The sequence below is a fragment of the Pogoniulus pusillus genome, chromosome 16 (assembly GCF_015220805.1).
Source record: "Pogoniulus pusillus isolate bPogPus1 chromosome 16, bPogPus1.pri, whole genome shotgun sequence".
NCBI classification, from domain to species: Eukaryota; Metazoa; Chordata; class Aves; order Piciformes; family Lybiidae; genus Pogoniulus; species Pogoniulus pusillus.
Genome location: NC_087279.1, coordinates 15,791,541 through 15,819,401, shown reverse-complemented (window position 1 = coordinate 15,819,401; position 27,861 = coordinate 15,791,541). Strand labels below are relative to the sequence as shown.

The 27,861-nt window shown below is 37.6% G+C and overlaps 1 protein-coding gene across 2 annotated transcripts; it reads right to left on the bottom strand.

Moving 5' to 3' along the window:
• Positions 1–4: 4 nt before the first annotated feature.
• On the bottom strand, positions 5–27,712 carry APPL1 (adaptor protein, phosphotyrosine interacting with PH domain and leucine zipper 1). 2 transcript variants are annotated; one of them, XM_064156724.1, is made up of 22 exons: positions 27,560–27,712; positions 23,714–23,812; positions 22,605–22,664; positions 21,078–21,149; positions 20,222–20,309; positions 19,016–19,057; positions 18,194–18,252; positions 17,568–17,714; positions 16,935–17,017; positions 16,672–16,830; positions 15,382–15,570; positions 14,873–14,915; positions 13,111–13,167; positions 11,912–12,003; positions 11,188–11,370; positions 8,842–8,891; positions 7,868–8,042; positions 7,729–7,765; positions 6,626–6,772; positions 6,333–6,383; positions 5,901–5,990; positions 5–5,337 (listed from the first exon to the last, which is right to left on the bottom strand). In XM_064156724.1, exons 1-22 carry the CDS (start codon positions 27,611–27,613, stop codon positions 5,188–5,190), a joined length of 2,127 nt encoding a protein of 708 aa, XP_064012794.1. In that variant the 5' UTR covers positions 27,614–27,712; the 3' UTR covers positions 5–5,187. The 2 variants fall into 2 exon arrangements, with proteins under 2 accessions (XP_064012794.1, XP_064012795.1); XM_064156725.1 differs by lacking the exon at positions 5,901–5,990.
• Between the last annotated feature and the right edge of the window lie 149 nt (positions 27,713–27,861).

Sequence of the window (27,861 nt, the reverse complement as noted above, 5' to 3'; positions counted from 1 at the left end):
ACACTGGCATGAGTAGTATTTATTCCTTCATTATCAAGTAAGCATAGATTAATTTTTTTCTAGTTGTACATGCATCTTTATCACAGCAGTTACATAATTCAAAAGTCTGCTTTTCCCCAGAAAAATCTACAAACCTTATAAAATACAAATTTAACCATTATGTAGTTAGGACTCATTGCTTTGAACATGGTGTTTATCATGTAATGAGTGAATGGAACCTGTGAAGGTTATGTATCAGTACCCAGGTTGTGCTGGTATAGCCTCTGTACATGTGAATTCTGACCATTATCGTAACCACAGCTTTGTGGACTGCTAAACATTGTTGTGTGCAGTGAACAGCCAGCTGCCATGGTAAGGATGTTCTTCCAATGTTCAGTCTTTGATTGTTGCAAAAAAAGAAGTTATCAGCATTCCCAAGTACCAGAGCTTTGTCTGAAGTTACCTAGCTACCCTGATTACAGTTAAGAGAACTGAGATATACTTTAGCAACCCAAGGACAAAACTGCATCGTACAACTTTGTTTGATGGAAGGGTACACATCCTGTCACCAACAATGGTACTTCCTGGAAGTCAGTATTAAGAAAAATGCAGGAGATTTTTGCACCAGTACAAATCCCAGCAAGAAAGTTACTATAGTTGAAGATTTTACTTAATCTACAAAATGCTGACTGAAGCCCTGGCAGAATATGTTCACTATCCACATTTCCAACATGAAGACACAACAATCAATGTGGACTTAAGTTTGCCACTGGAAGTTTTCAATACAGCTATTCAGGAAAATGTTCAAGCCAGTCTCAAACATGAAAAAAATCACTTAGACATCACTAAAACAGGACCAATCCAGAACATCATCTTAAGAAGTTGACTACTGCACTCTATTATAAAAATTACTTGAAAGATTGTACAAAATCCTTGGCTTGCAATATAAACTTGATTAGGGATACGAGTGCATTCACAATAACACACTGACTTATTCTTGTCATGACAACTCAGATACCACTGTGGCAGGGAAAAAACATCAACTTACTGCTTGGTTATGAACAAAAAGCCCTGGAGACTAACTGACTTGCAAGAGATTTTGTAAAACAGCAACAGAAAGAGCAGAAAGTAGCAGCTCTAGCTGTTAAGACTAGACAGTATCTCTACTAAACTCACTAAGCAGAGGCAGGTTCTCTTTCTCTGTAAATATTATTTGTAATAACAAGAGACTATATTGTAGCAGTTTTCTCCATTGGCTTCTCCTGAATCATGTGCAACTTATTAATCATAATTTACCTTAAACAGAGCCAAATCTGTTTCTTTGTATCAGTGTACATAAATTATACCTTCATAAACAGTTTCAACTGTTTGGGGGTTTTCAGCCTAGGTTTACATCCACATTAAAGGTTAAATCTGACAGCACTGCAGAGGGACAATGTTCCTTAACTCTTAAACTTTACAGGTAGATAGATTCTGTCAAATTGTCCTGATACAATTTCCAATCTAATCAGATTAAGGAAGTATCAGACTATCAAATTCAAATTGGTTTACACTACTCATTTGTAACCTGTTATAAACAGATAAGTATTAAATTTTCCTGTGCTTTAAACTTGGAGACTCTATTAATGGCCACAAAGGTCTGCTAGGTGTTATCTCTAATGCAATAAAATGCACTTTATATGTTTTCATATTCATGCCATTACATACATAAAGAGTGTATGTAGCTCAAAACAACTGACAGCAACGCTTGTTTCATCTGCAGTGTGTAAATCTACGTAGTGTAGCAAACTTAGTATCCCTTTACCTCAGGGAAATGATGTGGCAGTAACAATGAGTTGCTATTAGCAGCCTAACAAGTTAGTCCTAAACAACACAGTCGATTGAGTATCTGTGTGAAGGCACCTGAAAATCATGTACTTCAAAGAGCATTTTCAGGGATGTCTGAAATAATAGCAGATACCCATGAAGCAAACTACAGCTTCAGCTGGAAGGGCTTGAAAAACCAGTAAAGACAATAGTAAATAACTAAAAAAGTTTAACTAGGAGACATAAATTACAGGAGAGGAAACCAAACAGTAATTTACTTAAAATAATAAAATGGTCAGGTGGTGAAATCCTATCATGGTAGTTCCCAGGAGAGCCTGAGGTGTTTAAATTGAAAGTCAATACTTGCAAGGAAAACACTGAGCACTTCATTTTTTTTTTCATTTAATAAAAATATTTTTTGGTGAAGTAGTTCAAACCCCATAGGAAAAATGGAACCAAGTGTTTTCTGATTCTGGGGAGGAATGCTATTTTTTTAACTTCAATTTAAGCAAAACACTTAATTGTTATTCCACTGATATCCTACTGCACCATTTCCATTTAATTTCCTATCTCTCAGATGCTTTTGTATCGTTTTGCTCACTTTACACCAGTGAAACTCTTCCTAAATAAGTATAATCCTTCCTTCACCCCTTACATTGCATTCATGCATACCAGTCTTGGTATTTTCTTCAAATGCTCTCTTCAGTCATTTCCCCTATTTTAGGTGGAGAATAATCCTACATAAATGAAACACACTTCAGTTCCTATGCTGTTTTTTTAACCCAGTCTGTTTAATGGCAAAGATGGAAAGCCCAGAAAGCAAATGGAATAATTTCAATCATCTATTGCTGCATCTGAAAAATCTCATATGATAGTAAATTCATCTGCCAACTTCATTCTCCCAGTTTCTTCTTTGTCTTTGCAGATGTATGTCTAAACTAGTAAGGGTAGGTTTCAGAAGCAGTTCCCTGTTCTGACATTTCTTCAAAACGGCTAATGCAAATCAGGCTATGCATCAGAAATACTTCTGATGAGATTGCTTATCTGTTAACTGCTTCCATTAGGAGACAGGGTTAGTGCAGCTCAATTGGTTAACACAGTCCTGCTCTGACAAGCTGGGGGACTATACTCTAGGAACTGGCGCCCAATAATTTTATATTCTTCCCATGCTGTTTCAAAATAACTTCATCTTCAGCATGTACTTACAGAAGACACATTAACCTTGAGCTATGCTCTCATATTATTTGACAGAAAACAGAAGTATCAGTGAGTAAAAACAAAGAGAAAGAAGTGTGAGCTGGAATGACTTTCAGAGACAAACAATGGCTGACATGCTACTATCTGTAAGCCTATGTTTAGGCACAAAAGGGGAAAAAATGAGATTGGCTGCCTATCTCTTTTTGTTGCTAAGAGTAAGGAGTCTCTAAGGATGACAGCTAGGAAAAGAAGACACTCTGAAATAAAAATGCCACTTTTTAGTAAAAAGCCTCAGAATTGTGTGGTCTGTGTGACAGTGACTTGGCCTGTCTAGGCAACAGCAAGAGCAGATAGTACTGCAGGTGACTGGCTACTCTGGGGATGAAAATCGTACTGCAACAGGAGCTGCTGACTAACACAAGAATTGATGGTGCAGGCTGTCTGCTCTCCAGCCTTCCTCTCCTCTAAGACAGCTGTACAGGGACCCCTTCTGAGGCTGTTCAAGTCCTTCCCCAGGCATCAGTAACACCAGCTGCCAAAGCTGCTCTAGCTCCTGCTGCAGGAGCAGCCTCCACCCAGCAGACTGCACAGTCCAGTCCCTCTGCTGCTCCTTTCTCTGCGACAGGAGCTGGATGCAGTGAGTTTCTGCAGAGAAATCCCTATCTCCAGCATAAAGGGCAGGAGGAGACTGGCTTCTTTAGCCAATGTAAGACCACACCTGGAGCAAAGCAGAAGATACTGATCCCCTCCATGCGCCTACAGACTTCTAAGAGGGAGGTCCTGAGATTGCTCAATTTATCAGCATTGAGCAGCTCCAACTATGAAGGGCTGGGCTATCGATCACCCAGTGACAGGGAGATACTCTGGAAATTGCTTCCATTCATGAACACCAGAAATGCCCTGCAATGAGCTGTAAAACACTAGTAACCGTTATTATATAACTTGAAGTATATTCCTCTCTCTCTACATTTCCTGTTATTTTCATGCCACTATTAGATATCTTCTGTTCCATTGGATTTTAGTATTTATAGTAATTAGTGCAAAAATAAATATTTCTCTTCAAACAAGTTTTCTCTTCTGGATCAAAAGGTGAATGCATATTTAGTACTATACAAAATAAATATATAGAGGGTATGGAACATGGAGTTCAGATTACAAGTTCTAAACAGACACTGCTTTGAAAATTGCTTTACAGGGTTGACACCATGATGGAGGATTAGCAAAGTCCCTTCAGAGCTACTAAATTGTGTTTGCAAAAGCAATTTCCATAGAGGACATAAGAAGCCTTGCCTCACGTTCAGTAAATGTGTAGCGTACTGGTGGCAAGGCAATTACAGATTCAGAAGATGTTTTCAGATGATGAAATTCAAAGATGTTCCTGCAACTCTAAATATGTTTTATAAAATGTCAACTCAGAGGCCTACAGCATTTTATTAGGTGTACTACAGGAAAGAGTCAAGAATGTGGCACTTGGGCTACAAGAATATATGTGTTTGTCATGTCATCTGGAAAAGAATGCCTTACCCATCTCTCAGTGCAGCAAAGTGCATCTGCTTCTCTTCAGCTCTTACCTAGGTCTGATAGTGTATTTTTTTTCTCCTATTGACAGAAATCTTTTGTCATTATATTCACCCAAAAATTAAGGACAGTATCATGGAGTGCAGTATTAAACAAAAAATAAGACCTTTCTGTCTACAAGTATTGCACATATCAGTGATGTTAATAAGGACTTTTCTTTCTAAATCTGGAAGTGGTTATGTGCAACAAGTTAGGTAAAGCCTAGTACTTTGGACATTGATGTCTGTTTCAGCAAGATGTTCTCCATACTACAGTGTCAAAAAACAAATTTAGTGTACTGCTGAAGTCCAATCAGAGTTAAATTTTGCTTCAAGAGCAGTCAGTTGTACAGAGAGGTTGGTGGAAAAAAAGAAAACAAAACATTTTTCTCCATCCTGCAGAGAAGCCTTGAGAAAATGTAATTTTTTTGAGAAACATGGTAGCATCAACATGCTTTATCTGGTATAGGAAGATAAATTCTACTGACATGAAAATGGAAATCACTTAAAAATCAGGGCATAATAGAGCCTACATATTGAAGTGATTTATGTAATACCACAGACCCCCCACCTGCACTTCATTTCTTGTAGGACTTGTGCCATTTCACCAGATAGATCCATGGTTCCAATTTTTATGAAGCAGGCAATCTTAAGCTTCAGATTCTCTCTTCTTCTTTCCGTCTTCTCCTAAATCACTGTCTTCTGACTGGCTACTGCTAAGGACTACAAATTGTCCTTCTCCGCTGCTCTGGTTCGATCTGCTGGAAGCGGCTATCAAACGGCTTTGCTCCTCTAGGTCCTAATATGAGAAGGGCAATTGAGAAACCAGAATAACAGTACTAACTTGAAAGCCATCTACAGTTGAAACAGGACACCATTAGTATTAAAAGGTAGTTTAGAAATTATAGTGTCAGTGGAGAGCTTCCTGTCCAGAAGAAATTAAAAGATTGAAGAGGGAACCACACCATTTACATTTCAGTATCTGGCATTATTAGAGCAGCTCACCCATTAACACACTTGTACTACAACCCACAAAGAAGAGAGATGAGAGCAGGTATCTTCAGCTACAACCTGCTCCCTGCACTGTGTAACTCTGGCCAGCAAATGAAGTTGTTTTGGGCCTGTGATAGTGTTCTTTCAAGCACTGCTCTGGGGTATTCCTATAAAGCACATGTCTTTATCTCCTCAGAAGAGCTCTTTCTAAAAACTACTGCACAAAATATACATGGGAAATACTTCTAACTGTTAAGTTCATCATGTTCTAAGAGCTTGTAGTGAAGGATATGATAGTGGAGTTTGAAGCACAAAACTGCTGAAGAAAGTAAGAAAAAAGGAGTATTAAGAAATAATGCTGAAATGTACCTTTTCAATTTGTTTTTGCTTATTTAGTTCTTTTTGTTGTTTCTCTTTGACTCTATCTATTTCTTTCTGCTTTTCTGATGCTTTTCGATCCTAAGGGGCAAAAATGTAAATAAAGTAAGTATCAACAGCCTGAAACTACTGACTAATGTGATTTTGCTCAAAACTGTTTTACCACAAGTTTGATAATTCTTCTTTTAAAGGTGTACTACATTTGTTAAAGGTAGCAAGCTGAATCCTGTCTTGAATATTGTTCTACAGGCGAGTGGTATGTCATTGTATCTCAGGTTTAAATTCTCGCAAACAAATCTCTTAAAAATACACCACAACACTATTACTGTATCTAAAAGCACGTTGCTTAATATCATCTGTTGCACATAGTAAATACACATACTCCCTTCCCTTCACAAGCAGCCCATCCAAAAAGCTTCTTACCAGTTCTGCGTGAAAAGCAATCTGTTTTGCCAGGCCAACTGAGTCACAAATCTAAACACAGAACAGAATGGAAATAATCAGGGATTCTCATAAGAATGCCTTTAAAATTAAGCCTGATGTGCAGGTCAGGTAGAATGGCATATTAAAGCACTGCAGCTACTTCAGATTATCACACTGTTTCCCGGTACATAAACAGAGTGCTCTCCCACAGAAATCCCTTAGCCTGAGTGGATCTCACGTCTTGGCATCTACCATGTATTCAAAACTGATACAAGCACAAGTGTTGCCAGTACCTTTTCCCCTTCGTTATTTGACTCAAAGATATAGCAGATGGAAGTTTGGTGGCTCTCGGCCTTCCCTCCTGAAGTTCTAAGCACAAATCCAAAAAGGCGCTTGTTCTCCTGGTGTGTGGCATACAGGACTACATTGGGCAAAGGAAACTGCCAAACGGAGCAGATACAGAGACATTAAAACTGCTTCCAAATACTTCCTACATGACGTTTCAATATTCTGCACATAGATTACTTCAATACTCTAAGTGAACAACCACATCTGAAGTTACAATCTGACCAAAAGTAATTGCTGAGCAGAAAAGTAGAAGACAAGGATTCAATTATTCATTAGACAGAATACCTTCTTAAACCACATTCCATATCAGAAAAAAGGGTAACATTTGCAGCGTGATTCTGTCATCTTTGTAAATGTCAGTATGCTCCTGTTTGAAGAGACAACTGCGCTTGAAGATACAAATTGCATTTGTGTCTAAGACATCAGTATCTAGTGTCAGGTAAAGGCACTATTTCTGCAGAATCTTTACTGCAGTTAGTTCAGCTCTCCTGAATTATGTAAGCAAGAAATGAAGTGGGGGAAAGTCCTAAAGAAACAAATGAGCAAACCCCACATCCACATAATTTCTTTAAGGAATAAGAATACAAAACAGTTTTTTTTGTGAGAGGTTGGACTTAGACATTTCAAATGTGTTTTGTTTGCTCAAAGACTAACCCATTAATACCTATCAAAGGTTAAGCTTTTAAATCCTTCAGTTTCAGCTGTTGTAAACTGATAGTGAAAGTTCTTCCTAACCTTTAATGTGCGCACTTAAGAGTACCAGACGTGCATGCAGTCGATGGATCTCACCTGTAAAGCTTACAGCTTTGAGGCAGTTTTGAACTTAGTATCACAAAGGTAAAAGAAGATTCAAAAGCCCACTGGACCTTTTGAAACCATTCCCCTTACACCTGATTTACTGGTGGGTTTCTGTTTGTTTTTACAGTTTGCATTAATCTCCTAACTTCAGTGGAAACGTGTCTGGAAATGTCAATGCTGTCGCTGTTTTCTGCTAACACAAAAGGTTTACACTGCTATTGATTTATCTTAAAATGTAAACGTTACTTACTCGTAGTCTTGTCACTTGTGTCTGTGGATCAATTAACCTAAAAATGTTTTTAAAAACAGATCAGAAAGTAAGTTTTAGTGGAGTGAAAGAAGATCATTCTGTCAATAAGTATCAGTTAGAAGGCAGGAAGCAAACTTACTTTAAGCAATCACAAGTGACTAACAAATGTGATTCTGTCATCCTGAACACGTTATGGATGGCACGAGCTGCCAGGATTTGACGCATCGTTTCATAAACAACATCTGGACTTTCGTCAGACTTCACCTCCATAGAGCCAAGAAATCTTACAATAAATAACTGATGGAGAACCGAATCTAAGACAAAGAATTGATTGGAAAAAAGTGAACTCCATGTTGGGTTTTCCATTCAAGATCAAAGACGGACTGCAGGTGAGAAAATTCCACACTTCTAATGACTTGGAAAGAAATTACTCATCCTTATGACACAGAGGAACAATTACTAGGCAGTAATCACAGGTTTTTTCACTTGGTTTAACAATGTGGCCGTTTGAGCTGATTCTCTAGCTCAGACATAGGGGAAAGGTGAACACTCCAGGAATAGGCCACATAATGGCAACAATGGATAAATTAATATAATTTCATTGGAGCATCAAGAGCTTAATGTCTAGAAGCACAGCTTGTTCTCCCCCTTCTCCTGCTGGCTTCTGCTGCTTCAGCTTCGCCTGTCTTCCCTGGCTGCTGTTGCTTCTGCTACTTCGCCGCCACTTGACCCCTCCTCCATCTCCCTTAAGGTTATTGTATTGTTTTGTTTTTTTCTTCCTTCTCTAGTTGTTATCTCTCTTTACATTGTTATACTATAAGAAATACAATTTCATCTTTCCCTGACTTTCAAAAAAGGGGTCTGTGTTGTGGTGAGTTTATTTTCTCCCCGGGGGAGGGATCTGCCCTAACCCAGGACAAACAAACAACGAAAGATGCAATGAATTATTTTAAAAACAGACTTTTAGACAGTTGCCTGATGTAATTCAACTTGTTTAATACCTTACTGATATAACTAAGTATTCTAAAACTGCTGTTAAATTAGAAAAAGCTTTGGCTGCAAATAGAAAATAATTGGGTTTTGTTTTACGTTATGGAAAATAAATTATTTTACCTTCTGTTTCAGATTTTGAGCCTCCAGATTCACCAAAAGGATTTGTGCGTCTATTAGAAAATGAGAACATTAAACCAGGAGTCAGATTACAAGAATCACTGCAATAGTTTCATGTTGCATGAAATAAGAACATCTAATGATTTCACAGACTTGTAATCTGGAGGAATAGTGTACAAAAATCATGAGGACAAGCAATTTAATCAGGAGTTAGACATACGTAGCTATATTCCAGGGCTCAAGTTATGGGAAAAATACTTGGCATTGTTGCTGCCATAGAAAGTTTTGCTTACAAAGTTGTTTGGTTTTTTTTTTTTTAAGTATCTGAATTAGGCCCAAGTCAAAACCTTGATTAGATACAGTATTAGGGGATGAAAGTTCACAGAACAGCTTCAGGAAGTAAACCCAAAAGCCAGTCCTTTCAGTACTCTGCAGGTGTGCCACACTTCTCATCGCTATCTCCATTTGTAGAATTACTGAAGAGAATTCACTGGGTTGTTCGAAGGCAGCTTTCTGAAAACATCACTGAGGTTTTACTCCTTGAGTGTCAAGAGAAATGTGGCTATTTCTGGCTCTCAGAGATGGAACTGCTATCAGGTACAACAAAAAGTGAAAATACTCTAGGCTTCCAAGTCCACCATTTACAAAATCAGTAAAGTAATGCTGAAAAGAATATGGGAAATAGGGAAACTTTATTTATAACTTAAGTTTAAAAAAAAACCACTTTCTCTTTGGGTAACTGCTGGCTGAAAAATTATTGTCTGAGTGTTCAATAAACTTCAAATTAGGTTTCATAGGGGACTAGTGAAAGTGTCACCTATCAAAAGTTTGTGTTCCAAAACCTAATTTCAGAATGAAGAGGAAAAAAATGGCTATCTCTTTTGTTCAGCTATACATCATACAGCCTGCCAGATTTATTAGTGGAATCCTTAAAAGATGTCTAGTTAAAATGTAATAAAACTGTTCCAGATGGAACTCTGAAGTCAAGATGGAGTTACAACAACGTTTATGTTGCAGGGACTCTGTAAAGATTCATCCCATGAAATGCTGTCCTAGGCAAATACATTAAAGGGAAATTCCTTCTGTTAATATATTTTCCTGCTCAAACTTTTCTTGTTATTTAAGATTAGCCTGAAACAGTGAATACAGAGTCTCTCAGGATGTCTCAAAAGGCAAAAATAAGAAATTCTATATCTATGTCATCAGTATCAGAAAGGCAGTGCAGTGTTTTTTCATTGTTGGGGTTTTTTAAATAATGAAGACTTCTAAAGTACCATGGTGCCTGTCTGTTCAAACACTGCACTTCTTTGTTGCCACTGATGGCAAACTGAAAATTCTAATTTCTGCTCTGAAAATTACAGTTTTCTACAATGGACTTATGACTGATGACGTGACTTCAGCTGAAGTATTATCTTTTCCACTTCCTAGAATACAGTTTGAGTCTATTTTAAATCAACATATTCTGAAGCATCTAGGGATCTAGCTGGCCAACTGATTGTTCTGCTATACCACATAACAAAAACTATCAAAAAATGTTCAAAAGAGATGAATATATATATATATATATAATTTTAACTCCTATGTATCTGTGAGGTGCAACTGAAAGTTGAAACAGTTTTCTAGAGGGCAGATGGATACAACAGGTTACTTTGACTGGTCATGTCCATCAGTTTTCAGCTTCTTGTTGTTAAGAACAGCTGAATCTGCAAATATGTTTTGTTACTATTTAAATTCTGTACATACAGTTCCAGAAATGCAATGTGGATTTACAGGTTTTATGATTATTTTTTAGTGGGAAGCTTACAAAAAAACCAAAACCAAAACAGAAGAGGAGAAGATGTTCTTCTATGTTGGGAAGAGGTCTTAGCCAATTTTAACTTGTCTGTATATGAATTTACTCTAGAAGCCTAGATCATTTTCACTCACCTTTCAGGTTAAGAAGAGTGTCATCATATGCCATCATCACCTGGAGGCAGGGCTACCAAATTTCTCTTGAGTTTCCAAGAGGAAAAAACCCAAGCTGCTGGGTGAGCAAGCAATAGGAAAGGAGAATACTTTGTGAAACCAAAAGATTAAAATGAATCAATAATAAAAGCATTAGCTGTTAAAGCAAGAAAATCTGCTGCTAAATAGAAAACTACACCCTGACACTACTGAATGTAATTAAGCCATTTTATTAGAATTCTTTTTAACAAGTAAAAAACTGTTTGGCTTCGCTGCCCATTGGGAGTTCTGTGCCTTGAGTCAGGGCAAAGGCAACGTTGTTTCAGAGCTGCAGCCTAAAGATGCTTTCCTTATTTAAGAACATGAACTTTAGGGTTTTTTTTTCCTTCTTTCTACATCTCCTACCTGCCTGATTGCCCTGAAGATTTTGCTTGACCAGGAAGATCTTCACTAACTGGAGATATTATGTCAAACTGTATTGGAGTGTCCGGGGCAACAAGTGAATCCAAGGAAAGTGCTGATAAAGCTGCTGATTCAGATCCCAGTGACCCTGTGCTGCTAGTACGAGCTGCAGGAGGACGAGATTGTCTAGAAAAAACAAAATGAAGATACCAGTTTCAGGTTGGTTGATAACAAATTAAACCATGAGAGACAAATACGATATTCCCAAGTTTGGATGTGAAACAAAACAAAAAACCACAATCCTGAAGATCAGGGTATAGTAAACAAAAATGGAGTCTATGTTCCTAGTCACATCTGAGTAAGTTAAAGTTACTACTTCCATTAGTAACTGCACCAGATTATATTAAATTTCATGTGTGATGATATATAGATGTTCAAACAATCTGAGGTCTGCTCCCCAGTGTTGGACACATTAAGAAAAAGCTCATGAAACAAACCAGATGCAAACAACAGAACTGTCCAGACAGCTGGAAATCTGGATTACTTCTTAACAATGGCTGCTAAACAATACTAAACAGGTGAGTTCAAGAAATTTTTCTCCAGCCTATGAAATACTTAGTTATGAGCATATAAGTTTCGTTGTTTGGAGTTTTTTTTTTCCTGAAACCTTATCCAGGGTTCTCTTTCTGGATGCACTCTTAAAATAACCTACAGCTCTTTAACTTACACAGCTGGCCGCATGCTCTCGTGTCTCTGCTGAAAGGAAGGAGATGGAGTAACAGCCTCCAGGGCTGACTGATTTACACGTGCAGCAATTTCCTGCAATACAGAGATGGAAAAGAATAACTGAAAACATTTTCTTCAAAATAAGCTCTAAGATTTTAGTTTTATTTTTATGCACTGACAGAAGTTAGATACTCAACCCTTTGGGAGATCTTAACATTCCTATCTTTTCACTGACACAGCTGCTGTACTTTTTTGCAACTCATTTCCTGAAGTTCACTTTCTCAATGTCAAGGTAAGCACTTACTTTATAACACTGCAAATGTTAATACAGGCCAGCCACAAAGAAAAGTCCCAATGATAAGTCTGGCAAAATAAGCAAACGTAGCCAGGAAGAAAAATCTCATTTGAGAAACACAATCCTCAATTACTAACTAAAAAACCATGAAGATTCAAAAGTCTGCACTTAAATGTTTCTGAAAAAAAACAAAATCAACTATCAAGTAAGGATGAGATACCAGTGTTATCTCAGCAAACAGAATATTTACAGGTGAGGAATTCCATTTTGATATTTTCTTGGAATCTTTAGTGTTTGGTGTGAGCGTGTGACTTGGAAAATGAGAATGATTAAAAAGCCACTTCTAAGTTTGCAGAGGGCACTGACACTGAGGTGTACATGGAAAGGAGCTGCACTACTTTATGCCAAGAGCAAACAACCTCAGCTGCACGTTCATCAGAGCATGTGCTTTAGGTAAGTGAGCTCTGCACCAGAAGTATTTTGTTTCTTATCTGCATAGTAAACTTAATACAAGTACCTGGCTGTCTACCTACAAAGTTATAGTTAAGCTCACAGAGATTCACATTCATGATTGTCAGTTCCCTCTAGCAGAGATTAAATGTATCCTCCTGAATATATGTCATATTAATTTGTAACAAAGTACCACAGACAAAATAAAAATCTAGGATCTTGAAGATGTCAAAAAGTTATACCAGTCACATGCTTTTAGTGTTTTCTATATAAGAGTTTAGATGGAGACAATGACCTCTATGCTTTCATACCATTGAAAGGTCATCTTTAGATATGCAGGAAGCACTTGGTGCCATTCTGTGCTATCCAATGAGATACAAATGATCTCTTTTTAATGTTGTGGATATCTGCATCTTTAGCATATCACTGATTACTACACATTTTAGTAAACTTACCTCTGGGTTTTCACTTAAATAGATCTGTTTAGAGATGTTGTTTATGGTACATATCCACTGAAAAAAGAAGAAAAATTACCTTTTCATAGTTCTTTTAACAAACTTGATTAAATAGCAACTGAGTTGACTCATTACATCATCTTTTCTGCTTTCATTGTAACTTCAGGGAGCTAAGCCAGTATTCTGCACACTCAGTTTGCCATTAAGTCCCCTCCTATCTGCATACTGCACTTTACTGTGTGGTATTTTAATTTAAAAAAAATCATTACACTAAAGGTGAGAAGCCAGCTTAAACCACAACCCCAAGGAATGAAAAAAACAAATCATGATTCTCTGCATTCCTTTATTCTGTGACTGCAGATGGTATCTTTTCCTCAAGACATAGAGATTCCACCTCCCTTTTGTGGAATTTGCACATCTCTTGCATCTGTAAGCTAGAATTTGTTTTCTCCCTGTGCTATGAAAACCATCTGCTCTCCTTGCTTTTCCACTTTTTTCTGAAGGAAAGAGCTAACTGGGTTATGATGCTGCTCCACAGAACCCCAGCTTGTTGTTAAAGAGTTGTCACCTGAGCTACAGGAAAAAGACAGCACAGCAGCCACAGCCCAAAGAATCACAAGTGTGGGTATCTAAGGGACAATGTTTCAGTTAGGCTATTATTGAGACAACCTCCAGAGAGCAAATGAATTGGGCCCAACGTGATACAGCCCAGCTCAATCCTTAGGAATAGCATAAAAGGTCATTTTATATCAATGTAACACTGAAGACTGGTGAGTACTTGGAAAGTCTTTCTTTATCCACTTGCTTATCCAAACATGTTTTCAATCAATGCTTTTAAAACTTTTCTTTCCCATGCTGTCCCTTATTGAAAAATCTGTACTGCATAACAATGCAGACATACCTTTTTAATCAACATATCCTTTATGTCACAACATCTGTTCCTTTATTTCTGACTGCATTCACAGACCATGAATGCAATGAATCTTATCAGCTTGACCCATCTGTGCAAGCCTTTGGGATGCTGTATAAAGCTGTCCAAATAGAACCTAAATTCAAGTAACTAGAACTTCTGTTATACCACTGCAAGTCTACAACATTAGGCTATTATTTGCAAAATATCTAGAGAAACTTTTTCTTTTCACTTCCCAAGAAACCCTATTCCTACTGCCTGGGTGCCTTTTTCCCTCATTTCCTTTCCTCATTGGTATTTGCTACAACATAGAAGTTTACTGACCCAGTATTTGAATACTGGCATTTCTCATTGGCATTCATCCATTGCAGGGGCAAGTAAGCCTGCATCACCAGACTTAGCAGTCCCAAAGCAAGTTATTTCACATTTCATGATTTGACTCTTTCCTGAGGTACAGACATTCCATCTCGTATCAAGGGGCAGAAATACAGTTTTTCCTCATTTCTCAATTTCCTGCTACCTGTATCCTAACCCAAAATGTCCTTCTTGTTTTCCATACCTGACAACAGGCAGGAAGAAAGGAAGTTAGGAAAGCATGAACATTACTGCTCTTTTGCTGTGGGCTTTTTCTTCCTGTTTGTTTTCTTTCTTCTATAATACTAAAAATTACTTGGTGGTTATCATAAATGCATCTTATTCTCTAAAGGCTAAACACAGTAATATTTTGTCAGTATTTCTGAAACCTGTCACCACCTAAAGAATGATCAATGAGCATCCCATCTATAGTTACGAGTGTATTCTTCCTGTGCAACAGAAAATCACTGGACTTGTTTGGACTCTCTGTAAGCTTACCTCTTCATAATCTTTCTTACTCTCTGCCTGTAAGATTGAAGACCTGAAAGAAGAGAATGAAAAAGACAATTTTGTCTATTTGAAATGCCTCACAAGTTCATTCAGATAGGAACCCCTATTTTCATGTTTGCACACTGCACAACACATTCAGACAGGCTGAAGGCTCTGTGCATGTACCAAGTTCAGTCGGTATCTGATTGTGGGGAAAATCTGTTTTCATTTCACATGAAAATAGATAAGGAACAAAATTCCAGTTGTATCCATGTAACTCTTCAGCAATCACAAAATGCTTAAGAGTTACAGGACTGTAACCTGATTATGGTAATTTTATTTTGAAACTACTCAACTGAATTATAGAGCTTATAAACAATCACTAGATATTACAAACTTTTAAAAAAGCATCACAGATTTTGTTTCTAGCCCCAAATCTACCAGGCTATATTATAGATAAAGGTAGGCTACCTTTCTTAATTAATGAGTCCAACATTACATACAGGAGGAATGCTTACTTTTTGCCATCAAAGGATGTAATCTGGAAACAGTAGCGTCTGTCTTCACAGTCCACAGCCATCACAGAACAATTGTCTATGTCCATGACAAGTCCTCCAGCTACATCACCTCTTGCCTGGCTCATCAGATTTCCACCTTGAGTGAAGTAAAATTGTCTCTCCCAGATGGAAGACACCAGTCCTGTCTTACTAGAAAGATAAAAAGAGCTTTCAGTGAGCAGACTAGGAGTTCTGGTGAGTTTGTTCCAAATAATTTTCAGCTATCTGGCATTTAAGAAAACTTTTTTCCCCCATGTTACAGTTTAATTAAGTCACTTTTTCACACTATATTTACTGCTAGACAAAGATCACCTAATACGGTAATTGATGTCACAGAAAAATGCATATGTTTTTTCAGTTTCAATGATCAGATTTTATGGTACTGCTTTACACAATATGCATATGCATACTATATGATCAATGTAACTGATAAGACCTCTGAACTCTGCACTTATATACTGTGTTAAGAATTATCTTAATCATGCTAAGATACCTCAAATTTCCAGGTATTTTGTACCACTCAACAAGAACTCTGTATTTTGCTTAAAGCACATTGAGATTTTGGTGGTTTGTTTTTTGCTTTGTTTTCCCCAGAAAACAAAAACCAGAAATCAGTAACACTTGCAATGTATCCTCCCTTTTTGATCAGGTATGTTCTTCGGTATTAGTTGCTGCGATTGTCTTCTACTACAAAAAAATGTTCCTCATTACTGTAGCTGTTGTACCACAAGTAACATATATGTTAAAAAACATCCCACTCCTTGGAGATTATTATATAAAATACAGAAAATACCGAAGTGTTATAACTTCATTTCAGTAACTACAAAGATCAGCTGCTAGTCTTTAACTAGAGTTACAGCTCCCTCCCGTGGACAGAAGGTCGCCTCATGAAATCAAGACGGGCATTCCAAGTGTGCTTTGGTTAACAGAGAATGTTTTGTCTAACAGTTCTCAAGCTTGCCATTTTAGTAACTTGAGTCCTAAAGCTTTAACAGATACTTATAGAACAACCCTTATAGCTGCAACCTATAGCTGCAGGATGAACGAAAGTGCTTAGCACCTGAATGATACTGTCAGTGTAACAATTACATTAATTCTAATTAAGCAAAGTCCAAAGAAATGGAATAGTTCCTTTATGCCTTACTCAGCTAAGAAGTGCAGCTAACTTCAAAAAATACATTGCACGTTCTTTCAGCCTTCTTTCCCCAAAATGAAATACTCTGGAATTTTTAAGTAACACCTCAGTCTTACTTTCTTGCATTGAGATAGCCAGCTTTCCGGGTTAGATTTCTATGAACAGGAAATTTTGTAGGATCAGGATCAGGCAGATACAGTGGATCACTAGCTACTTCCAAATCCTCTATAGTTTGCTGCATGTTTTCCACTTCACAATCCATTTCCCTGCGAACACTGAGGTAAACAATATGTTATTTACATGGCTAATTTATTAATAAATAGAAACAGAAGACATAATTGGCTTGATAACAGTTCAAAATTCAACAAAGCCAACTTACTTCTGTACACTTGTGCCAATATTGGTCAAAAATTCTTCCAATTGCTCAGTAAGATTTTCTGAACCCATTTTAAAAAAACTTATCTTTAAAAAAAAGAGAGAGGAGGAAAAGGGAAAATATAGTCATTAGTAAATGACAACAGCAGTGATGTGGCTTTGCTGACTATTTTATCTCAGAATGGCTGCCAGAGAAACACTTCAACTGTCTCCAGATTACCTTCTAAGAACGTGTAATGCCATGTGGACTTGCATGCATAAAGTTTTAACTGGCCACTGCCATTGGTGATCAAGTGGAAAAAGGTACCCAGCAATGAAAATGTTGGTAGTGAATTATATTTAGCTACCCAAGCTTTAAGATAAAATAGTTACAGCTTTTTATCTGCCACTCAGACTTTCCTAAAAGACTCTCCAGTGGAACTGAGGCTATGTCATGTTGAGATTCATATAGACTAGTGCCAGCTCATGATGGTTCACAGCAGCAGCACTGACAGCTACAGGGATGAGAGTGAGGTGTTTCTCACTCCATTTGCTTCCTTGGATTGCAAAAGAGATCATGCAGTGCATTTCACTGCATCAAACTTCAAGCAGTACTTTAATATCTTTCAGATCTACAACTTGGACAATCTTAAGTTACCTGAGCTTGCATGTATCCAAGTAAGGGTTCTAGCAGAGCGATTTTCTTTTTGTACTGAAGGCTATTTAATGCACAAAAATAATGCATCATGGTCTGATGCTGTTTTTTCCTTGAAGTGTATACATCTTCTGTAACTTCAGCCTTGATCTGAAGAGACACAGAGAAGGAAAGGAGGAAAAAGGAATATTTGAGATTTGGTATTCATCATATGCATTCTGAACATCTGTAGAGCCAACATGTTAAAAACACCACAATGGTGTTCTACCTTCTGTTATCAGCAATTGCATGTTTCAAAACTACAATGCCACTTCTGTAATCTATAGATGAGAGATACATGAAAAAAATAACACAGCATTCTTTTCTCCCTGGAAAGTGTGGTTATTTCTTTACAAAGATGAATATAGTATCACAGTCCTAATCTTAGAGCATTTCCAGTGTTACAAGACAGACAGTTAAGTGAGAAATCTGCTTTTCTGTCCTGAAGCAAACTCTGTTTCAGCAGTCTAAACCACCAAACTTCAGGTAGAATCTGCCATATATTGTCTTTCATTGTAAATATATATTAGATGAAAATGACTCCTTGTCTCCTCTAAAAATCTTTGTAGTAAGTGTTTTGCTTTACAAACCTTTTCATTTTCCCTTCTTTTTGATAACCGACTGTATCTGGTAATGGCAGCATCATGGTCTAGGCAAGCAAAAGAGAATTTATTATCATTTTGATAAATTCATGACTTGTGAAACAGAGCAGAAAACCTTTTTCACCGCTATGTGTTGCACAGCCAGATGAACACTAAATTCTGTAATACCAAAACCTTTAAGAATTGTTCTTGTGTATTTGTAATTCTTCACTGCCACAAGTATTTGGGCTAAAGGAAAAAAATCTAACCAGAAGCAAATATGGCCAAATTGTTACAAATTTCCTAAACATCTAATATTCTTCAAAGACAAAGAAACCTTCTGTAAGTAGAAACAACTTTCTATTCGCTTGCTTCTAAATCAGTGAAGCAACTTACATTGAGACCAGCAAAATCCTTACTTTAAGAGTATATTCTCTATAGGGATATAGTAAAGCTGGCTAACAAAAGTAACTTGAGGAAAGGGAAAAGAACTCTCAAACTAATTTTAGGGAGGCAAAATGCATATATTAATTCAGTCCTGACTATAAGAAGTGAGCTAGCACTTGACTATTTTTAGTAATTTTGGTAGCATAAGCCTATATGACTTAATGACTAGACACCTATTTTAAGTACTGGTGCTAGTTTGTCCTAACACTTCAGTACACAAAGCAGAGATTTACAAGTGAAACTGGGTGCCCATGTAGCAATGAAAATAATTACACCTTAATTACACATTTCAGTCCTTGCAAATATCTTCATTAGTTTTCTGAGTCAATCTACAACAATACTGTTATCTTGTAGTACCTATAACATTGAGTATTTTACACTTACCATTGCTTGCAATTTGGAAAACTTCTTTTAGAGTTAGTATCTCTACAAAACAACATATTACAATTGAAGTGAGTTGTTATTAGCATAACATTTATATATTAAGGTTTCTCATGCAATGTTTCTGAACAGTTGTAATTTTACACCTTGTACCATCCTGAGGTTCCAGCACAATCCACAAGCAAAATCTGCTCCTACTACGTAGCTGTTCAGCTCCCCAGAAGAGATACTGTGTTGTAACTAGGAGGAAATTCTTTCAAAAGATTTGCAAGACATTTTCAATACAAATGCATCACCTACAGTTCTGGTCTGAACTGGGGAAGTGGAAGCACAGGAGATGAGGAAGTATCAGTGGATCAAAGGAAAGGACCAAACACATTGTGACTCCTCCTACCTAAGGTCAGTTATGTTCCCAGCTTCAAAAAGCATAATCTATCTAATCCAGAATTGTACAGCAAATGATTGTCAAAGAAGCATTTTCTGAGATTCCCAAAGAGCAAGAAGCCTTATGGAAAAGCTGTAATTTGTATTTTGTTTTAAACTTAAAGCATTCATACATTGGATATAACCACTCTAAGATGTTTACTTCTAAGTTATTTTGGTTTTAATTCTTACAATTTATATTTGAAGGCCATTTGCCACAGCAGTCTGTTCACATCAGCATCTTAAGTAAAATCTCCCATACTTAGACATATGTACATACATTACTTTAGACCAAACAAAGTAAGATACAACTGTCACAAAAATAACAAGTTGGAAACATCTTATGTCTGTATGTAAGAAGCCACTTACACTACCAGAAGCGGTGAAGAGCAACCTTACTAGACCTTAGCAATGAAATACTACAACTTGGGCACCTAGCCTTTTGAGTTTAATCCAGCCATGATACTGATGCTGTGGCACTATAATATATACAAAGACTTCCTGACCATGCCAATTATCAGAAAATAATTCATTCCTAATGTCTACTGGCAATGCAAAATTTTGACCTTGAACAAAAGCCATAAGGTAAATAATAAATTGTTGAAACGGTGAAATACAGCCAAAATGGTGTTAGATTTTCAACTGCTAATACTCTGATGAATAGAAATAAGATGCATACTTTTAAGAGCTGATGAACAAGGTATTCTATTTAGTTAAACAAGCTATGGAAAAACATTTCTGTTACTGCTTTTGTTGATAAACCCAATACTTTTTCAAGCACTCTACCTTTTAGATCCCTTTCTTTAAACTGAGTAATGGGAAACATCATTGCATCTGCAAGTTGAGTTGAAAGTACTGCATGGCAAGAGCTAAGCTGTAAAAGACAAGAGAAAGAAGGAAATTGTAGTGAAGTGGTGCCAACATCAAATCAAAGCAGGTTGACATGAATATCACTCAAGGAAGATGACACGCACAACTCAAACATAATTTTGCAGAATGCTTTTTCTAGCAGCTATTTTTGTGGATTCCTGATCTCATTACCAGCTTTTTATAGAAGAGTTTAGTATTTGTCCCTGCTTTTCCAACTTTACGGCAAGTTACTGGACATCGTACATTCTGATAGCCAAGTCAGTTTATTTCTCCAGACTCCCTCCAGCTACATCACAGTCCATCTTTCCTGGGTAGCAGAAATAGAACAAATCTGTTCTTACTCCTAAAATACCACTAAGTAGTGTTGAAAGTAACAAGAAGGATCACAGAAATAATCCTGATTCAGATCTTTGTGGTGCCAAATTGTCTTTCGTAGGAGTCGGTCTCTGGTCTCTAATAGAGGCAGAGGGAAGCTCTGTCCAAAACCATACCCTCACAAAACCAAGACTCTGACTACCATTCTGTAATGGAGTTTGGTCTGTCTACACTAAGTTAGCTACCTTCTTTCTCAACAATTTTGCTGAATGAATTCTTTCTCTTCAGGTAACATAACTAAATATATGCTACAGTGTACAATTAAGTGTCACCCTATTGACAAATGTAAGCCACTTCTGTACCTGCCATCTTAAAAAAATGCTGGAAAAATTAAGCAAGTTAAAGTCTACACAAGACAACATTATCAAAAGGAGGTGAAACAAACACAAGTACTTACCTCATCTATGACTTTGGCAAATTGCTGTAGAGTAGAAGTCATAACTTCATCATCTCCCCCTAGTGGAAAACGCTACAAGAAAATAAAAGGAGGAATGTTGCTTAGAGGGCTTCCTGCCATTCACACATCTCAGTCATGCTTAGGAATCTATCAGGTGTTCCAATACTGTAAAATATTATACAGTTGAGCTACACTGGAGCACTTTTTTATTGTCCTGTGGTGAAAGAATATTTGTTGGAGGGACGTGATTAACCTCATTAGAAAAAAGAATAAACATATATGTATTAATTAACCTAATTTATTATTTTATAAATTAATTATTTTTCTAAATAAAAATGATCAGGAAACATGCAGACTTGAGAGCTATGAAGATTTTTATCCAAGTTTGCAAATTAAGCAATATTTGGTGTTGATCTTAAATTTCCAGCTCTTAAATTATGTGATTATGTGAAATTTTTTAACTAGCCAAGAAAGTTTAGTTCTGTCATGCCTTGATGAACTGAAATAGTCACAATTGAAAAAGAAATGATCCAGTTAAAATATCATTTGTGTATTTTTAAGCTCATCTCATGACTTGTGGAAAAGGCAATCTAAAGAAGACAAGTCAGAAAAAATAAAGGGTCCAATGCTAAGTTAATTCGTCTTTCAATTCACAGCAGTTACACATAAACCACTTGGAAATATGTAAGAAACCAACTAACTTCTTTATTAAAAATTTTGAGCACCTCCTCCCATCTTGTTAGGTCCCCACCTCCTCCTTAGCAATGTAACAAACTAATTTAAAGAGAGGTCCTTGGCATATAGTTCAATATTTGTAACTGCTAGTGAGTAGGAGCATCTTACTCTGTTTGGTTCTCCTAACCTAGTTATCTCCATTTTCATATTGCAAATACTGTGTTTTTGGTAGAAAATGGCAGAAACAGGGCAATTCACTAAAAAGCTGTGTCAGTTTAGTATTGTATCAACTGTCAAAATGAGGACAGGGAACGCCAGCTGTCCTAAAAAGAAACTACTTTTTGGGTTTAACCTGCATTTCAGAGAAAAGGTCCCAGCAGCAGACCTACAAACAGGAAACCCCTCATAGTGCAGGCCACCAGTGGAGAAAGTTATGGATTCCACAATCTGCAGAATTCAGAGATAGGATCATTCTCACAGTAAATTGTTGTTGTTAAATAGAGACTTCTATGCAGCCCTTTCTCTGTGACTAGTAAAATTAAAGCACTTAACAGTAAATACGTTTATAAAACAAGCCCAAAAACTACCCTAAGCAAGCACCAAAACACTGATCCAAAAGTATTTCACAACTTACTAATACTAATCATTTTAATAGGAACTTCATTCTACTTTAGTTGCAAAAGCTAATATGAAGACAGTAGATTCTTTTAGCAAAGAGTCAAGACACCAGATAGAGCAGTTCATTTTATCTGGGCCAAATCTAAATACGTCCTCCACTGTGCTCTAGGAGATAAAAGACTGCAAAAATACATAGTCCTGGCCACATGAAGACAACAGTAATGCACACAGTACCTGTTTTTCATATTCCTTCAGAAGCTTTGAAGTCAGATGAGTTGCAGCACTTAGTTCATTCTGATTTGAAAACAAAATAAAACCAACAACCACCAAGCTGGTTATATTTAAATTTAAATTACGTTTAAGAAGTCATACATTTGAAGAGAAAACCATTGCAGATATGAGCTTAAAATCTGACTGCCTATCTTCAGAAAACCTCAGCATCCTGCCCTTCTATTTTGCTAACATTTTTGATACTTAGAGGTAATCAGTGTTTACAAGTTCACATCCTGTACTCTGTGCACTAATTTCTGTATTTTTCATGCTATGCAGTGCATATTTGCATTTAATTATTTCAAATTAACTGCCCTAGTTACTGACTATTAGGAATTTGTTATCTCTACAGGAAAGAGCACAGTGAACCTCAGTACTAACTGGCTATGAACTGCTCTGCACTTGTACACAGTCAGGACCTAATTAGCAGATTTATCTTTCATGATGGAGCTAAAAAAGAAAGCACAGAAATTAAAAGCTAAATAGACAGTAAACTCAAACTACAGAGCAGTAAACCTACAACAAATATACCACTCATTACAGGAAAAACAACAGAAAAATAAAAATATGAAAAGCAAGAAAAAAAAAATCAGTAAAACTGTTAAACAGTTCAAGTTCAGGTAAAGCAAAAAATACAGCCATAAACTCAACTGTTCAGGAAAAAAAAAACACAGAAGAAATTCTGTCATTGACACAAATGCAGTTAAGGAAACATGAAAATATTGTCGGTAAAAAACTAATCCCCCATTTCGTACCTACTATTCTACACACTAAGATCATGACAGGAAAAGATTTCTAAAACACTCAGAAAATACAACAGAACAATGAGAACCAAAAATCTTTTTACTTGTCCTAAGAAATCCTGTTGCAAAACACATCTCAGCAATTCAGTCTTTATCTCTTCATAACATATGGAAACCAAATAATTTGATTCTTATTATATTTCATTTCCACATTTAAAGAATGTGGACATTAAAAAATCCCAAACTGCTTAAAATGAATTAAAAAAAGCAAGAGACATGAAACGTGGTTCAAAAGCTTTATAATGTGTTCAAGTATTACATTAACAGTACCTGTGCATCATATATTCTGTGCATGGCTTGAAATAGCTGATTGATGTAATTGGAAATTGCAGCAGCATCTTCTTCAAATACTCCCAGCAAAGAGCGGGTCTGTAGAAAGGAAACAGCCAAAACACAAACGTGTCAAGTTAGAGAAGCAGCATTTAAATGTACCTGGGTTTAAAAGTTAATAGCATTGTTTCAGGTGTCATTGCTGAAAAGCTTAGACAGCCTTCAACACTGTTTACAACAATGGTATCTGTTGCATGCCAGAGAACTTTAAAAGCATCCAAGCTCTGCCTCACTCCTACTGTCAAGCTCTCTCCAGGTTAAAACAAATACACTACTTCTGGAAAGGAGTGGACCAAAGGAGATGGATATGTGCACAAGAGAGTTGGAGCAGTGGACAACTACTAGACTCACTATGGTACATGCCTAAGGAAAAGGGTAAAGATGACTAGTATTAAACAGCATGCCACATATGTATTTTTTTCTGCAGTGAGATAAGAACGAAGGCTGAGGCTTTCTGTCCATCCTGCAAAAGTTTGCTGGTTGTGCTTGTATCTAAAATTCACCTGTGCAATAAGTCAATTCCGTTAACAAAAGGCTGAGCTATGTCAAAGGCTGTGAACAAAAGGGAACAGCACAGCCTACATTTTGTTGTTCTTGACACATTTCTTCCCTTCACCACTCCACAGGGAAAGGAAGTGAAAAGATCTGTCCTTTTGTCCTTACCCTAGCTTGTCAGTCAGTCAGCTTGATGACTATGCATCCTGCTGCATTGCTTGCATCACTGACAAATCCCAACCTCTCTATCACAGAAGAATGTTACTAGGGATTGTGCCAGAATCCTTGCTTAAGTCAAGGTAAATGACATCCACTGCTCTTCACTATGATGAAATTACTGACTCTGGATAAGAAGGCAAGCAGGTTGCTCAGGTACAATTTGCCCTTAAGCTTAAATATGATGCTGACTCAGTGTTCTTGCATCCTTTTTGCACTTGGAAGCAATGTTGCTCCTTATTGTGAGAATACTGAATAGATTCCTTCCACCAAGACAAAAATCAAAAGCAGAAAGAGCATAGAATATACCTATAGTTCCATACAGGTTTCATTTGGTTTTCCTCATCTAAAATATCAGTTAAAATGCTTTGATGTAAAAACTGGAGTATCACTTGCAAGACTCATAAAACCAACCCTTTAGTAACATTTTGACAAGAGGACCATGCTTTGGTTTTAGGATTACATTAAAATTAACATCCAGACAGGAAACTGAGAGGATCCTAAGTACATGACCCAAATTATATTTGTTAAAAACTTGAAATGAGAAATTCTTTTTGGCTAAACAACTGTAGTTTCCTCAAAGATGAAAGGAAGGAACTTATAGGACCTGGGAAAAGAATGCAAGATTGACACAAGAAGTCTGGACATCAAGAAAACCTCTCTGATGACAGTAGTGATTGCACTGCAATCATATGAATTGTGGTCACTTCATTATTAGTTCTTGCTATGTCAAAGACTTGTACTGAAATTACTTAGACTCTAGTCCATCTCCCCTTGATGCATGGAGGTCTTCATCAGTTGCTTTTCTGATTTTCTGCTTTTAATTATAACCACAGAGTACACATTAAACCTACACAAAGTACATTATTTGATCATTCCTCTGACATGAAATTCTTTTAGTTGACTCCAGTTAGATGCCTGGCTGTCTCAAAAATATTAGCATGCATATAAAGCCCACAAAATAGAAAAAGATAAAAAACATAACCAAAAAGCATTATGAACAAAATAAATCACTTTAATGGTGATGCTAGTTTTATGCAACAAGTGGAAAAACGGGTTTGAGGAAGACAGAGGTGAACTGAAATATTTGCCAGGTGTGGCAACATGTGTCATCCTAATAGCTGTGACTCCTGTGAAGGAGTGCACACATGAAAGAATGCAAAAGGAAACACTACACAGTGCTGTAACACTGAATTATGTAGTCATGACCCTTAAACCCGAACATAAATAAACATGAATTTACAATTTGAAAGGAGTATCATATAAGTTTTCTAGATTATGCTTACACTTTAAAACTGAAAAGTGTAGAATAAAAGCATTTATATGGTTTATTGCAAAAATGTAATTTACTGATATTCAGACTCCAGTCTGACATTGTATTATACTGATGGAAAGAAAATAACCTGAAACCATACATAAATTATGGCAGACTATAGCTTAGCAAAAAATTAGAGGAATTGCCTACTCATGTTTCTAGTACCACTTTGCATCATTTTGCATGTTCTTTAATATACTTTCATCCCATGTATATGAGCAGGGACGCCACAAACTACCAGTGATAAGCTGCACAAAGACACCATCCAGTTAAAAGTCAGTGAAGTAACTGTTAATCATTTTATGTCATAAGATGTCTGGTGGTGTAAGTGACACATGACAGAGCCTGTATTATCCAGTCTCTTGGCTTTTTTATTGTGCAATGCTTCGGGAATGCAAATAACTGAGCAGAAACTCTTGCTAAATATATATATGTATAAACACTGAGTATGTGTGTAATGTATGTTCTAAGTTAATAATTAAATTCCACTGCTTTGCATAGCAAAAAAGACAATGTAAACTTGGCATTTGGTTTACATCTAAAAACACAGTGGTTATATTTTTATCCTGCCACGAGAGGAAATTAATGGGTCTTGCTATTTTAGAAAAGCATTTCCATCTCTCAGATGGAGAGTAAGTTTAAAATGATGTTTACATATCTAAAGTTAGTGTCTGAAACATGGCTACCCCCTGTTGGCTTTTCAAAGTCGTCTCTCCACTTGATGTATATTTGTTACAGTGGTTGTCACTTCAGGGGTTAAATTCTCTATTTAGCAAGTGAAACTCTGTTCCTGTGGTGGAGGAATCAAAGCTATCAATGCATAAGCTGTTACAGTATAGGAAGCTTTTCTCTTCTATATACATAGTGCAAGTGCAACAAAACAAGGACCATAATTCAAAAGGCTGCATTAAAAGAAAGCATATTGTAAACTTTTTTTTTCCCCACATCTAGGGAGAGCAAAGTACTTGCTGATGATGCTGCTGCCAGCAAGAGAAACCAGTGCAAATGAATAAAGTACTTCCTACTTAATAGCAACATGAAAGCCGTATCAGTGCAACGTGTGGCATCACTGACAAAGGTCAAGCCGCAGAAATGGAAGATACCAGAGCAATTAAAGGCCTCTCGGCACCATGCGCTTCCCACCTACTCACTGCATTAACGACCGCCACGATAGTCTCATCCAATAACTCCTTTTCATCTATATCTATTAAACCTTAATGCGACTTTAATAAAAGACAAAGATAAGAAAAATCATCTTGCTAAGTGAAAAAGGGTTTTGTGGACACGAGGTTTCCAAAATAAATCACGTATGTAAAGGCGGGTTGGGGAAGTAAGATAGTCAGTGCAAGCTATTACCCTGACGCCCGACGCTGAAGCAGTGTCTCTGGAAAATCGTTATCGAGCTCGCTGCCTTAAGAACAGCTGATGAGCCTGCAGGACGGCCGAGAGGAAGCGGTGATGCAAATGGGAAGGCGCCGCGAAGACGGGCGCGACACCTGGCAGGGAGCACAGCCGAAGTTGACAGCCCAAAGCCCTGATTCCCAGCCCAAGATCCGCCACTCCGCCGGGGCGAGAAGTGTCGCGAAGCACCTGGCGATGTACCTCCCGGTGCTGGGGAGGGTTTGCCACCGAGGCTCTCCCAAAGTCTGTACGGCGAACACGGGAAGGGGCGAGCGAGAGGGGAGCGGCGCTAGGCCCGGCGCCCACGGGCTGGGCCCGATCTGGCCCCGACCCATGGGGCTGCCTCTTGTCTGTCTTACCTGGGGGCTGTCTTCCAGCGTCTCCTCGATTGGGAGCTTGTCGATGCCGGGCATGGCGGGCGCCGGGGTTGCTCTTCGCCGTTGCAGGTCCGGCACCCACCGCAGGTCCAGCTGCGCGGACCCCTCCCCTTCTCCCCAGTCACAACACGGGCGCCCCCGCCCCGCTTCACGCCGGATATCCCGCCCCTTTCCGCCGCTGCCCGCTTTGGCCTTTCCATTGGTGCTTCTCCCCCGCCTGCCCGGGTTGCAATTGGTGCGCGGGCCTGTCGCTTGCCCCGCCGGGGCGCGTGGGGCCGCTGGCG

What these genes read in the sequence shown, in the direction of transcription:
- APPL1 (XM_064156724.1), bottom strand. Translation starts at nt 27,613, where the DNA reads ATGCCCGGCATCGACAAGCTCCCAATCGAGGAGACGCTGGAAGACAGC. An exon ending in CGCTGGAAGACAGCCCCCAG is followed by an intron (nt 23,813 to 27,559) that starts GTAAGACAGACA and finishes TCCTTTCTACAG; the next exon opens with ACCCGCTCTTTGCTGGGAGT. An exon ending in TCTTCAGGGCAATCAGGCAG is followed by an intron (nt 8,892 to 11,187) that starts GTAGGAGATGTA and finishes ATTTTCTAATAG; the next exon opens with ACGCACAAATCCTTTTGGTG.